Genomic DNA, 14,116 nt, shown 5'->3' on the forward strand with positions numbered 1-14,116 from the left:
GGCAACATGTTTGTTTTTTGCACACTTTAGGCAATTATAGGAAAGCAGAAATCTCTTGCTTGTTTCAGCTCATTCAGCGCTACAACACTTTCAAATTAAAACAGAGGATCATTAGACTGAGTCTAATATCTTTTATAACAAATATCTTTTTTTATGCACTATAGATACTACTTTTGTTCTTCATGATTTAAAATACCCTGCCTCTTTCACACGAAAGAGCAACACACAAGGTCTTTGGGTGGTGGCGCCAGGAATAAAGAACTCCCAAAAGTATATTATATGGCTAGTGCAAGTCACCTCAGAGTTCCATGTCCTTATAAAGTAGCTCAGCCTTCGACCTTGTTCCTCTATATCACGGGTGTCAAACACAAGGCCCGCGGGCTGACTCCGGCCCGCCAGACCTCGTCATGTTGCCCGTGTAGCCCCCGCCGACCGCCAGCCTTCACCTTTTATTCTTGCTTTTTTTTTTTTGACACAAGAAAGCCGCCTCTTCAGCGCATGCGCGGCAGCCTACAAGCCAGAGAACGTCTGCCCTCTAGCGGCGCCGGCCGTTCTACACAGGAAACCTCCACTTTACATGCATTCAGGAAACCTCCACTTGTTTTTATATTGAGCGCATGCCATCCTGTGATGTGACAGATCCAATGGCTGCCTGAACCCTTCTCTCCTGTACTGTAAGTACATATGATGTATGTAGGGGGAGGGGGGGTCTGCTTATTATTCTGCTTAAAAGTCTGAGCGGTAAACTTTGGATATACTGACCACTTCCGTGTCACTTTACAGTGGTATAGGGACCATAAACTACAATCAAATAACCCAAAAATGTCCAAGAAAAGAAAAGTTGATGCAGAGGGAAGGCAATTTCAGGAGAGATGGGAAAGTGAATACATGTTTGTGATTAATGGAGACAAGCCGGTATGTCTTATTTGCTATGAGGCAGTGGCAGTGATGAAGGAATACAATTTACGCCGGCACTTTGAGACCAAACATGGAGCCAAATTTGCTAACCTTAGCCACCAGGAAAAGCAACAAAAAGTCCAAGGATTAAAAGGTAGCCTGCATTCTCAACGGAATATTTTTGCAAAAATGACAGCAAAAAATGATGCAGCAGTGAAACCCAGCTATCTTGTGGCTGAAGAAATTGCGCGAGCATCAAAGTGCTTTTCAGAAGGTGCATTTGTAAAGCAGTGTATGCTGAAGGTATGTGAACAGGTGTGCCCTGAGCAGAGACAGGCTTTTAACAATGTCAGCTTGTCAAGAAACACCATCACAGACCGAGTCAGGGACTTACCCTGTAATCTTAAAACAAAGTTGGCTGAAGAGGCATGCAGTTATCTGGCATTTTCATTAGCTGTTGATGAAAGCACTGACAATACTGATACAGCTCATCTAGCTATTTTTGTAAGAGGTGTGAAGGAAGACTTGTCTGTCAGTGAGGAGCTCTTGGATGTGGTCGCCATGTATGGGACAACAACTGGGAGGGACATCTTCAATGCAGTGGAGGAATTCATAAATAAAATGAAATTACCTTGGGAAAAGTTGGTGGGACTTACTACTGATGGCGCTCCAGCAATGTGTGGAGAGAGAAATGGCTTGGTTGGACTGTTAAAAGAGAAAATGAAAAAAAGTAATTGCCACACGCCGCTGATAACTTATCACTGCATTATCCACCAAGAAACTCTGGCCCTCATTCTGACCTTGGCGGGCGGCGGAGGCCGCCCGCCAAAGTCCCGCCGTCAGGTTACCGTTCCGCGGTCGAAAGACCGCGGCGGTAATTCTGACTTTCCCGCTGGGCTGGCGGGCGGTCTCCTTCAGACCGCCAGCCAGCCCAGCGGGAAAGAGGCTTCCACGATGAAGCCGGCTCGGAATCGAGCCGGCGGAGTGGAAGCTGTGCGACGGGTGCAGTTGCACCCGTCGCGTATTTCACTGTCTGCGCAGCAGACAGTGAAATACATTTAGGGGCCCTCTTACGGGGGCCCCTGCAATGCCCATGCCAGTGGCATGGGCACTGCAGGGGCCCCCAGGGGCCCCGCGACCCCCCCTACCGCCATCCGGATCTCGGCGGTCCGACCGCCGGGATCTGGATGGCGGTAGGGGGGGTCAGAATCCCCGCGGCGGTGCAGCAAGCTGCGCCGCCGCGGAGGATTCAATGGGGCCGCGGTACACTGGCGGGACCCCGCCAGTGGTGCCGGTCCGACCGCGGCTTTACCGCCGCGGTCGGAATCCCCATTGAAGCACCGCCGGCTTGTCGGCGGTGCTCCCGCGGTCCTCCGCCCTGGCGGTCAAAGACCGCCAGGGTCAGAATGAGGGCCTCTGTGTGGCAAGTGTAAGGAAATGCCTCCTTGGCATGGTTACCCCCTGACTTTTTGCCTTTGCTGTGCTATGTTTTGAATTGAAAGTGTGCTGAGGCCTGCTAACCAGGCCCCAGCACCAGTGTTCTTTCCCTAACCTGTACTTTTGATTCCACAATTGGCACACCCTGGCATCCAGGTAAGTCCCTTGTAACTGGTACCCCTGGTACCAAGGGCCCTGATGCCAGGGAAGGTCTCTAAGGGCTGCAGCATATCTTATGCCACCCTGGGGACCCCTCACTCAGCACAGACACACTGCTTGCCAGCTTGTGTGTGCTGGTGAGAACAAAACGAGTAAGTCGACATGGCACTCCCCTCAGGGTGCCATGCCAACCTCACACTGCCTATGCAGTATAGATAAGTCACCCCTCTAGTAGGCCTTACAGCCCTAAGGCAGGGTGCACTATACCATAGGTGAGGGCACCAGTGCATGAGTACTGTGCCCCTACAGTGTCTAGGCCAAACCTTAGACATTGTAAGTGCAGGGTAGCCATAAGAGTACATGGTCTGGGAGTCTGTCAAACACGGACTCCACAGCACCATAATGGCTACACTGAAAACTGGGAAGTTTGGTATCAAACTTCTCAGCACAATAAATGCACACTGATGCCAGTGTACATTTTATTGTGAAATACACCCCAGAGGGCACCGTAGAGGTGCCCCCTGAAACCTTAACCGACTATCTGTGTAGGCTGACTGGTTCCAGCAGCCTGCCACAACCGAGACATGTTGCTGGACCCACGGGGAGAGTGCCTTTGTCACTCTGAGGCCAGTAACAAAGCCTGCACTGGGTGGAGATGCTATCACCTCCCCCAGGCAGGAGCTGTAACACCTGGCGGTGAGCCTCAAAGGCTTACCCCCTTTGGTCCAGCACCGCAGGGCACTCCAGCTAGTGGAGTTGCCCGCCCCCTCCGGCCACGGCCCCACTTTTGGCGGCAAGACCGGAGGAGATAATGAGAATAACAAGGAGGAGTCACTGGCCAGTCAGGACAGCCCCTAAGGTGTCCTGAGCTGAAGGGACTCTAACTTTTAGAAATCCTCCATCTTGCAGATGGAGGATTCCCCAATAGGATTAGGGATGTGACCCCCTCCCCTTGGGAGGAGGCACAAAGAGGGTGTACCCACCCTCAGGGCTAGTAGCCATTGGCTACTAACCCCCAGACCTAAACACGCCCTTAAATTTAGTATTTAAGGGCTCCCCTGAACCTAAGAATTTAGATTCCTGAAACTACAAGAAGAAGAGGACTGCTGAGCTGAAAAACCCCTGCAGAAGAAGAACAGAAGACACCAACTGCTTTGGCCCCAGTCTTACCGGCCTGTCTCCTGCCTTCCAAAGAAACCTGCTCCAGCGACGCTTTCCAAAGGACCAGCGACCTCTGAATCCTCAGAGGACTGCCCTGCTTCAAGAAAGACAAGAAACTCCCGAGGACAGCGGCCCTGCTCCAAAAAGACTGCAACTTTGTTTCAAAGGAGCAGATTTAAAGACCCTTGCAACTCCCCGCAAGAAGCGTGAGACTTGCAACACTGCACCCGGCGACCCCGACTCGACTGGTGGAGAACCAACACCTCAGGGAGGACCCTCCGGCGACTCCGAGACTGTGAGTAACCAAAGTTGTCCCCCCTGAGCCCCCACAGCGACGCCTGCAGAGGGAATCCCGAGGCTCCCCCTGACCGCGACTGCCTGAACTCCATTTCCCGACGGCTGGAAAAGACCCTGCACCCGCAGCCCCCAGCGCCTAAAGGAACGGAACTCCTGTGCAGGAGTGACCCCCAGGAGGCCCTCTCCCTTGCCCAGGTGGTGGCTACCCCGAGGAGCCCCCCCCTTGCCTGCCTGCACCGCTGAAGAGATCCCTTGGTCTCTCATTGAAAACCATTGAAAACCCGACACGTGTTTGCATACTGCACCCAGCCGCCCCCACACTGCTGAGGGTGTACTTTTTGTGCTGACTTGTGTCCCCCCCGGTGCCCTACAAAACCCCCCTGGTCTGCCCTCCGAAGACGCAGGTACTTACCTGCTGGCCGACCGGAACCGGGGCACCCCCTTCTCTCCATTGAAGCCTATGTGTTTTGGGCACCTCTTTGACCTCTGCACCTGACTGGCCCTGAGCTGCTGGTGTGGTAACTTTGGGGTTACTCTGAACCCCCAACGGTGGGCTACCTTGGACCCAAACCTGAGACTTGTAAGTGATTTACTTACCTGCTAAAACTAACAATAACTTACCTCCCCCAGGAACTGTGAAAATTGCAGTGTCCACTTTTAAAACAGCTATTTGTGTTTTATGTGAAAAGTATATATGCTACTGTAATTATTCAAAGTTCCTAAAGTACTTACCTGCAATACCTTTCAAATGAGATATTACATGTAGAATTTGAACCTGTGGTTCTTAAAATAAACTAAGAAAAGATATTTTTCTATAACAAAACCTATTGGCCTGGATTTGTCTCTGAGTGTGTGTTCCTCATTTATTGCCTGTGTGTATGTACAACAAATGCTTAACACTACTCCTTTGATAAGCCTACTGCTCGACCACACTACCACAAAATAGAGCATTAGTATTATCTCTTTTTGCCACTATCTTACCTCTAAGGGGAACCCTTGGACTCTGTGCATACTATTCCTTACTTTGAAATAGTGCATACAGAGCCAACTTCCTACATTGGTGGATCAGCGGTGGGGTACAAGACTTTGCATTTGCTGGACTACTCAGCCAATACCTGATCACACGACAAATTCCAAAAATTGTCATTAGAAATTGTTTTTGCAATTTGAACTATTTTTTCTAAATTCTTAAAAGACCTGCTAGGGCCTTGTGTTAGATCCTGTTTAGCATTTATTTTAGAGTTTAAAAGTTTGGTAAAAGTTTGAATTAGATTCTAGAACTAGTTTTTAGATTCTTAAAAAGTATTCCAACTTTTAGAAGCATAATGTCTAGTGCAGGGATGAATGTGGTGGAACTCGACACCACACCTTACCTCCATCTTAAAATGAGGGAGCTAAGGTCACTCTGTAAAATAAAGAAAATAGTAATGGGCCCCAGACCTTCCAAACTACAGCTCCAGGAGCTGTTGGCAGAGTTTGAAAAGGCCAACCCCTCTGAGGATGGCAACACAGAGGATGATGATAGTGACTTGGAGGGTGATTCCCCCCTACCAGTCCTATCTAGGGAAGACAGGGCCTCTCAAGCCCTGACTCCAAGCATAATAGTCAGAGATGCTGGCTCCCTCACAGGAGGGACCAACTTCTCTGAAATCACTGAGGATAACTCCAGTGAAGAGGACATCCAGTTAGCCAGGATGGCCAAAAGATTGGCTTTGGAAAGACAGATCCTAGCCATAGAAAGGGAAAGACAAGAGATGGGCCTAGGACCCATCAATGGTGGCAGCAACATAAATAGGGTCAGAGATTCTCCTGACATGTTGAAAATCCCTAAAGGGATTGTAACTAAATATGAAGATGGTGATGACATCACCAAATGGTTCACAGCTTTTGAGAGGGCTTGTGTAACCAGAAAAGTGAACAAATCTCACTGGGGTGCTCTCCTTTGGGAAATGTTCATAGGAAAGTGTAGGGATAGACTCCTCACACTCTCTGGAAAAGATGCAGAATCTTATGACCTCATGAAGGGTACCCTGATTGAGGGCTTTGGATTCTCCACTGAGGAGTATAGGATTAGATTCAGGGGGGCTAAAAAATCCTCGAGCCAGACCTGGGTTGACTTTGTAGACTACTCAGTAAAAACACTAGATGGTTTGATTCAAGGCAGTGGTGTAAGTAATTATGATGGGCTGTACAATTTATTTGTGAAAGAACACCTATTAAGTAATTGTTTCAATGATAAACTGCATCAGCATCTGGTAGACCTAGGACCAATTTCTCCCAAAGAATTGGGAAAGAAGGTGGACCATTGGGTCAAGACTAGGGTGTCCAAAACTTCCACAGGGGGTGACCAAAAGAAAGGGGTCACAAAACCTCCCCAGGGGAAGGGTGGTGAGACAGCCAAAACAAAAATAGTAAAGAGTCTTCTACAGGCCCCCAAAAACCTGCACAGGAGGGTGGGCCCAGAGCCTCTTCACAAAACAATCCTGGGTACAAGGGTAAAAACTTTGATCCCAAAAAGGCCTGGTGTCGTAGCTGTAGTCAGTCTGGACACCAAACTGGAGACAAGGCCTGTCCCAAGAAAGATACCACTTCTAACTCCACTCCAGCTAAAACTGGAATGGCCAGTCTCCAAGTGGGATCAACAGTGTGCCCAGAGCAAATCAGGTGTCACACTGAAGCTACATTAGTCTCTGAGGGTGGGGTGGATTTAGCCACACTGGCTGCCTGGCCCCCTAACATGCAAAAATACAGGCAGCAGCTCTTAATTAATGGGACAAGTGTAGAGGGCCTGAGGGATACAGGTGCCAGTGTCACTATGGTGACAGAGAAACTGGTTTCCCCTGGCCAATACCTGACTGGACAAACCTATCCAGTCACCAATGCTGACAATCAAACTAAAGTACATCCCATGGCAATGGTAACTTTAGAGTGGGGAGGGGTCAATGGCCTGAAACAGGTGGTGGTCTCCTCAAATATCCCAGTAGACTGTTTGCTTGGAAATGACCTGGAGTCCTCAGCATGGGCTGAGGTAGAACTGAAAACCCATGCAGCCATGCTGGGTATCCCTGAACTGGTGTGTGTCAAGACAAGGGCACAGTGCAAGGCACAGGGTGAAAAAGTAGAGCTGGAGTCTGGAAGAAAGGCCCAGCCTACCAAGAGAAAAGGAAAGTCAGCTGGGAAACCAGCTGCAACACAACAAGAAAAAGAGAGCCTCTCTTCTCAGGAAGAAGTTCTGCCCTCTGAGGGAACTGAGCCTATGGAGCTGGAACCTTATCAGGTTGAGCTCTTGGGCCCAGGGGGACCCTCAAGGGAAGAGTTGTGTAAGGGACAAGAAACCTGTCCCTCTCTTGAAGGCCTTAGGCAGCAAGCTGCTGAAGAGTCCAAAGGCAAGAAAAATGGAACACATAGGGTCTATTGGGAAGATGGACTCCTGTACACTGAGGCAAGAGATCCCAAACCTGGTGCCACTAGGAGAGTGGTAGTGCCTCAGGGGTTCAGAGAGTTTATTCTGACCTTAGCCCATGATATTCCCCTTGCTGGGCATTTGGGACAAACCAAGACGTGGGAGAGGTTAGTCAACCACTTCTACTGGCCCAACATGTCCCAGAAGGTTAAGCAGTTTTGCACCTCCTGTCCCACCTGTCAAGCCAGTGGTAAGACAGGTGGACATCCAAAGGCCCCCCTCATTCCACTTCCAGTGGTGGGGGTCCCCTTTGAAAGAGTGGGTGTGGACATAGTGGGTCCACTGGAACCTCCCACAGCCTCAGGAAATATGTACATCCTAGTAGTAGTGGATCATGCTACTAGGTATCCTGAAGCTATTCCCCTTAGGTCGACTACTGCCCCTGCAGTAGCCAAGGCCCTCATTGGTATCTTTACCAGAGTGGGCTTCCCTAAGGAGGTGGTGTCTGACAGAGGTACCAACTTCATGTCAGCATACCTAAAACACATGTGGAATGAGTGTGGAGTGACTTATAAATTCACTACACCCTATCATCCACAAACTAATGGCCTTGTTGAGAGGTTCAACAAGACATTAAAGGGCATGATCATGGGGCTCCCAGAAAAACTCAAAAGGAGATGGGATGTCCTCTTGCCATGTCTGCTTTTCGCTTACAGAGAGGTGCCTCAGAAGGGAGTAGGGTTCTCACCCTTTGAACTTCTGTTTGGCCACCCTGTAAGGGGACCACTAGCTCTTGTGAAAGAAGGCTGGGAGAGACCTCTTCATGAGCCTAAACAAGACATAGTGGACTATGTACTTGGCCTTCGCTCAAGGATGGCAGAGTACATGGAAAAGGCAAGCAAAAACCTTGAGGCCAGCCAACAGCTCCAGAAGTGTTGGTATGACCAAAAGGCTGCACTGGTTGAATTTCAACCAGGGCAGAAAGTCTGGGGTTTGGAGCCTGTGGCTCCCAGGGCACTTCAGGACAAATGGAGTGGCCCTTACCCAGTGCTAGAGAGGAAGAGTCAGGTCACCTATCTGGTAGACCTGGGCACAAGCAGGAGCCCCAAGAGGGCGATCCATGTGAACCGCCTTAAGCTCTTCCATGACAGGGCTGATGTAAATCTGTTAATGGTAACAGATGAAGATCAGGAAGCTGAGAGTGAGCCTCTCCCTGATCTTCTGTCATCAGACCCTAATGATGGCTCAGTAGATGGAGTGATCTATTCAGACACCCTCTCTGGCCAACAGCAAGCTGACTGTAGGAAGGTCCTGCAACAGTTTGCTGAGCTCTTTTCCCTAACCCCTGGTCAGACACACCTGTGTACCCATGATGTGGACACAGGAGACAGCATGCCTGTCAAAAACAAAATATTCAGACAGTCTGATCAAGTTAAGGAGAGCATCAAGGTGGAAGTCCACAAGATGCTGGAATTGGGAGTAATTGAGTACTCTGACAGCCCCTGGGCTAGCCCAGTGGTCTTAGTCCCCAAACCTCACCCCAAAGATGGAAAGAGAGAGATGAGGTTTTGTGTGGACTACAGAGGACTTAACTCTGTCACCAAGACAGATGCCCATCCCATTCCTAGAGCTGATGAGCTGATTGATAAATTAGGGGCTGCCAAATTCTTAAGTACCTTTGACTTAACAGCAGGGTACTGGCAAATCAAAATGGCCCCTGGAGCAAAAGAAAAGACAGCATTCTCCACACCTGATGGGCATTATCAGTTCACTGTTATGCCCTTTGGTTTAAAGAATGCCCCTGCCACCTTCCAAAGGTTGGTGAATCAAGTCCTTGCCGGCTTGGAGTCCTTCAGTGCAGCTTATCTTGACGATATTGCTGTCTTTAGCTCCAACTGGCAGGATCACCTGGTCCACCTGAAGAAGGTTTTGAAGGCTCTGCAATCTGCAGGCCTCTCTATCAAGGCATCCAAATGCCAGATAGGGCAGGGAACTGTGGTTTACTTGGGACACCTTGTAGGTGGAGGCCAAGTTCAGCCACTCCTGCCTACGATCCAGACTATTCTGGACTGGGCAGCTCCAAAAACCCAGACTCAAGTCAGGGCATTCCTTGGCTTGACTGGGTACTATAGGAGGTTTGTGAAGGGATATGGATCCATTGTGACAGCCCTCACAGAACTCACCTCCAAGAAAATGCCCAAGAAAGTAAACTGGACTGTAGAATGCCAACAGGCCTTTGACACCCTGAAACAAGCTATGTGCACAGCACCAGTTCTAAAAGCTCCAGATTACTCCAAGCAGTTCATTGTGCAAACAGATGCCTCTGAACATGGGATAGGGGCAGTTTTGTCCCAAACAAATGATGATGGCCTTGACCAGCCTGTTGCTTTCATTAGCAGAAGGTTACTCCCCAGGGAGCAGCGTTGGAGTGCCATTGAGAGGGAGGCCTTTGCTGTGGTTTGGTCCCTGAAGAAGCTGAGACTATACCTCTTTGGTACTCACTTCCTAGTTCAGACTGACCACAGACCTCTCAGATGGCTGATGCAAATGAAAGGTGAAAATCCAAAACTGTTGAGGTGGTCCATCTCCCTACAGGGAATGGACTTTATAGTGGAACACAGACCTGGGACTGCCCATGCCAATGCAGATGACCTTTCCAGGTTCTTCCACTTAGAAAATGAAGACTCTCTTGGGAAAGGTTAGTCTCATCCTCTTTCGTTTGGGGGGGGGTTGTGTAAGGAAATGCCTCCTTGGCATGGTTACCCCCTGACTTTTTGCCTTTGCTGATGCTATGTTTTGAATTGAAAGTGTGCTGAGGCCTGCTAACCAGGCCCCAGCACCAGTGTTCTTTCCCTAACCTGTACTTTTGATTCCACAATTGGCACACCCTGGCATCCAGGTAAGTCCCTTGTAACTGGTACCCCTGGTACCAAGGGCCCTGATGCCAGGGAAGGTCTCTAAGGGCTGCAGCATATCGTATGCCACCCTGGGGACCCCTCACTCAGCACAGACACACTGCTTGCCAGCTTGTGTGTGCTGGTGAGAACAAAACGAGTAAGTCGACATGGCACTCCCCTCAGGGTGCCATGCCAACCTCACACTGCCTATGCAGTATAGATAAGTCACCCCTCTAGTAGGCCTTACAGCCCTAAGGCAGGGTGCACTATACCATAGGTGAGGGCACCAGTGCATGAGTACTGTGCCCCTACAGTGTCTAAGCCAAACCTTAAACATTGTAAGTGCAGGGTAGCCATAAGAGTACATGGTCTGGGAGTCTGTCAAACACGGACTCCACAGCACCATAATGGCTACACTGAAAACTGGGAAGTTTGGTATCAAACTTCTCAGCACAATAAATGCACACTGATGCCAGTGTACATTTTATTGTGAAATACACCCCAGAGGGCACCTTAGAGGTGCCCCCTGAAACCTTAACCGACTATCTGTGTAGGCTGACTGGTTCCAGCAGCCTGCCACAACCGAGACATGTTGCTGGCCCCACGGGGAGAGTGCCTTTGTCACTCTGAGGCCAGTAACAAAGCCTGCACTGGGTGGAGATGCTATCACCTCCCCCAGGCAGGAGCTGTAACACCTGGCGGTGAGCCTCAAAGGCTTACCCCCTTTGTTCCAGCACCGCAGGGCACTCCAGCTAGTGGAGTTGCCCGCCCCCTCCGGCCACGGCCCCACTTTTGGCGGCAAGACCGGAGGAGATAATGAGAATAACAAGGAGGAGTCACTGGCCAGTCAGGACAGCCCCTAAGGTGTCCTGAACTGAAGTGACTCTAACTTTTAGAAATCCTCCATCTTGCAGATGGAGGATTCCCCAATAGGATTAGGGATGTGACCCCCTCCCCTTGGGAGGAGGCACAAAGAGGGTGTACCCACCCTCAGGGCTAGTAGCCATTGGCTACTAACCCCCCAGACCTAAACACGCCCTTAAATTTAGTATTTAAGGGCTCCCCTGAACCTAAGAATTTAGATTCCTGAAACTACAAGAAGAAGAGGACTGCTGAGCTGAAAAACCCCTGCAGAAGAAGAACAGAAGACACCAACTGCTTTGGCCCCAGTCCTACCGGCCTGTCTCCTGCCTTCCAAAGAAACCTGCTCCAGCGACGCTTTCCAAAGGACCAGCGACCTCTGAATCCTCAGAGGACTGCCCTGCTTCAAGAAAGACAAGAAACTCCCGAGGACAGCGGCCCTGCTCCAAAAAGACTGCAACTTTGTTTTCAAAGGAGCAGATTTAAAGACCCCTGCAACCCCCCGCAAGAAGCGTGAGACTTGCAACACTGCACCCGGCGACCCCGACTCGACTGGTGGAGAACCAACACCTCAGGGAGGACCCTCCGGCGACTCCGAGACTGTGAGTAACCAAAGTTGTCCCCCCTGAGCCCCCACAGCGACGCCTGCAGAGGGAATCCCGAGGCTCCCCCTGACCGCGACTGCCTGAACTCCATTTCCCGACGGCTGGAAAAGACCCTGCACCCGCAGCCCCCAGCGCCTAAAGGAACGGAACTCCTGTGCAGGAGTGACCCCCAGGAGGCCCTCTCCCTTGCCCAGGTGGTGGCTACCCCGAGGAGCCCCCCCCCCTTGCCTGCCTGCACCGCTGAAGAGATCCCTTGGTCTCTCATTGAAAACCATTGAAAACCCGACGCGTGTTTGCACACTGCACCCGGCCGCCCCCACGCTGCTGAGGGTGTACTTTTTGTGCTGACTTGTGTCCCCCCCGGTGCCCTACAAAACCCTGGTCTGCCCTCCGAAGACGCGGGTACTTACCTGCTGGCCGACCGGAACCGGGGCACCCCCTTCTCTCCATTGAAGCCTATGTGTTTTGGGCACCTCTTTGACCTCTGCACCTGACCGGCCCTGAGCTGCTGGTGTGGTAACTTTGGGGTTGCTCTGAACCCCCAACGGTGGGCTACCTTGGACCCAAACCTGAGACTTGTAAGTGATTTACTTACCTGCTAAAACTAACAATAACTTACCTCCCCCAGGAACTGTGAAAATTGCACTGTGTCCACTTTCAAAACAGCTATTTGTGTTTTATGTGAAAAGTATATAAGCTACTGTAATTATTCAAAGTTCCTAAAGTACTTACCTGCAATACCTTTCAAATGAGATATTACATGTAGAATTTGAACCTGTGGTTCTTAAAATAAACTAAGAAAAGATATTTTTCTATAACAAAACCTTTTGGCCTGGATTTGTCTCTGAGTGTGTGTTCCTCATTTATTGCCTGTGTGTATGTACAACAAATGCTTAACACTACTCCTTTGATAAGCCTACTGCTCGACCACACTACCACAAAATAGAGCATTAGTATTATCTCTTTTTGCCACTATCTTACCTCTAAGGGGAACCCATGGACTCTGTGCATACTATTCCTTACTTTGAAATAGTGCATACAGAGCCAACTTCCTACAGCAAGGTTCTGCAACTGGATAACATAATGTCCACAGTCACGAAAACAGTGAATTTTCTGCGTGCACGGGGTCTGAATCATCGTCAGTTCCAACAATTTTTGAAGGAGGTGGGCATGGAACATACAGATGTGCCATACCATACAGAAGTAAGGTGGCTGAGTAGGAGCACAGTTCTCAAGAGATTTTTTGAGCTTTTGGAAGAAATTACTCTTTTTATGCAAAGTAAAGGGAAGCCCTTGTCAGAACTGTCAGATCCAAACTGGCTGTGCGATTTTGCCATGTTGTGTGACATAACAGAGCATCTCGCCCAACTGAATCTGAGGCTGCAGGGCCGCAAACAAGTCATAACCTCAATGTATGAGACAATAACAGCTTTCCAGGAGAAACTGCGCCTATGGAAGTGACAGCTTGAAAAAGACAGTCTTGCCCACTTTCCTATCTGCCAGAGCATCTCAACCTCATTCCCAGGTACTTTTTCATGTGCTCGATTGGGTACCAAAGTGAATCGGCTGATTGATGAATTCAATCGCCGCTTTTTTGACTTTAAAGAACAAAACTTAACCTTTACCAGCTTTGCCAATCCCTTCAACATCGATGTTGACAGTGCACCACATCACCTTCAAATGGAATTAATAGAACTTCAGTGTAACAGCAGCCTGAAAGCGAAGTTCCAGGATGCGACAGTCGACGACTTTTACCTTCTCCTCCCCCCTGCTTTGATGCCACAGCTCCGACTTCAAGCTGCACGTGTTCTGTCCATGTTTGGGAGCACCTATCTATGTGAACAGATGTTTTCAGTCATGAATCTGAACAAGACCAAGCTCAGATCACGCATCACTGATGATAACCTCCATGCTGTTTTGCGGATTGCTACAGCACAAGACCTAACGCCAGACATCGATGGACTGACCTCAGGAAAACGATGTCAGCCATCTAGTCAGAAAAGTAAAAAAAAAGTTAATGCCTTGTGTTTGCCATATGTGTAATAAACAGTGTTTGGCAATATTTGTATGTTTAAAAAAAAAATACTGTCTGTTACCAAAAATCATTTTTCAATAAATTGTACAATAATTGTACATTTGAATATCTACTTGCCATTATTCTGACTATGTTTCTGCTTTCAGAGCTAGTTATTACTTACATCATTACAAAAAACAGTAATAATTGAATGCAGTGACAATAATTTATGATAATAAAGAGTGGACACATAGTCCTACAGATACAACCGGCCCTTTGAGGGTGACCAAACTGCTGATGCGGCCCCCGATGAATTTGAGTTTGACACCCCTGCTCTATATCATCACAGAACACCTCAGGGACTTGCAATATCCCTATAATATTA

At 49.2% G+C, this 14,116-nt stretch overlaps 1 protein-coding gene across 1 annotated transcript; it reads left to right on the forward strand.

Moving 5' to 3' along the window:
* The first annotated feature begins 789 nt into the window (after positions 1 to 789).
* Positions 790 to 13,760, forward strand: LOC138246907 (general transcription factor II-I repeat domain-containing protein 2-like). Its single transcript, XM_069201653.1, is given in 2 exon segments — positions 790 to 1,735; positions 12,751 to 13,760. Coding segments are annotated over 2 exon segments (1,923 nt in total). The 5' UTR covers positions 790 to 822.
* Positions 13,761 to 14,116: the final 356 nt, after the last annotated feature.

This window comes from Pleurodeles waltl, chromosome 7, assembly GCF_031143425.1.
Source record: "Pleurodeles waltl isolate 20211129_DDA chromosome 7, aPleWal1.hap1.20221129, whole genome shotgun sequence".
NCBI lineage: Eukaryota > Metazoa > Chordata > Amphibia > Caudata > Salamandridae > Pleurodeles > Pleurodeles waltl.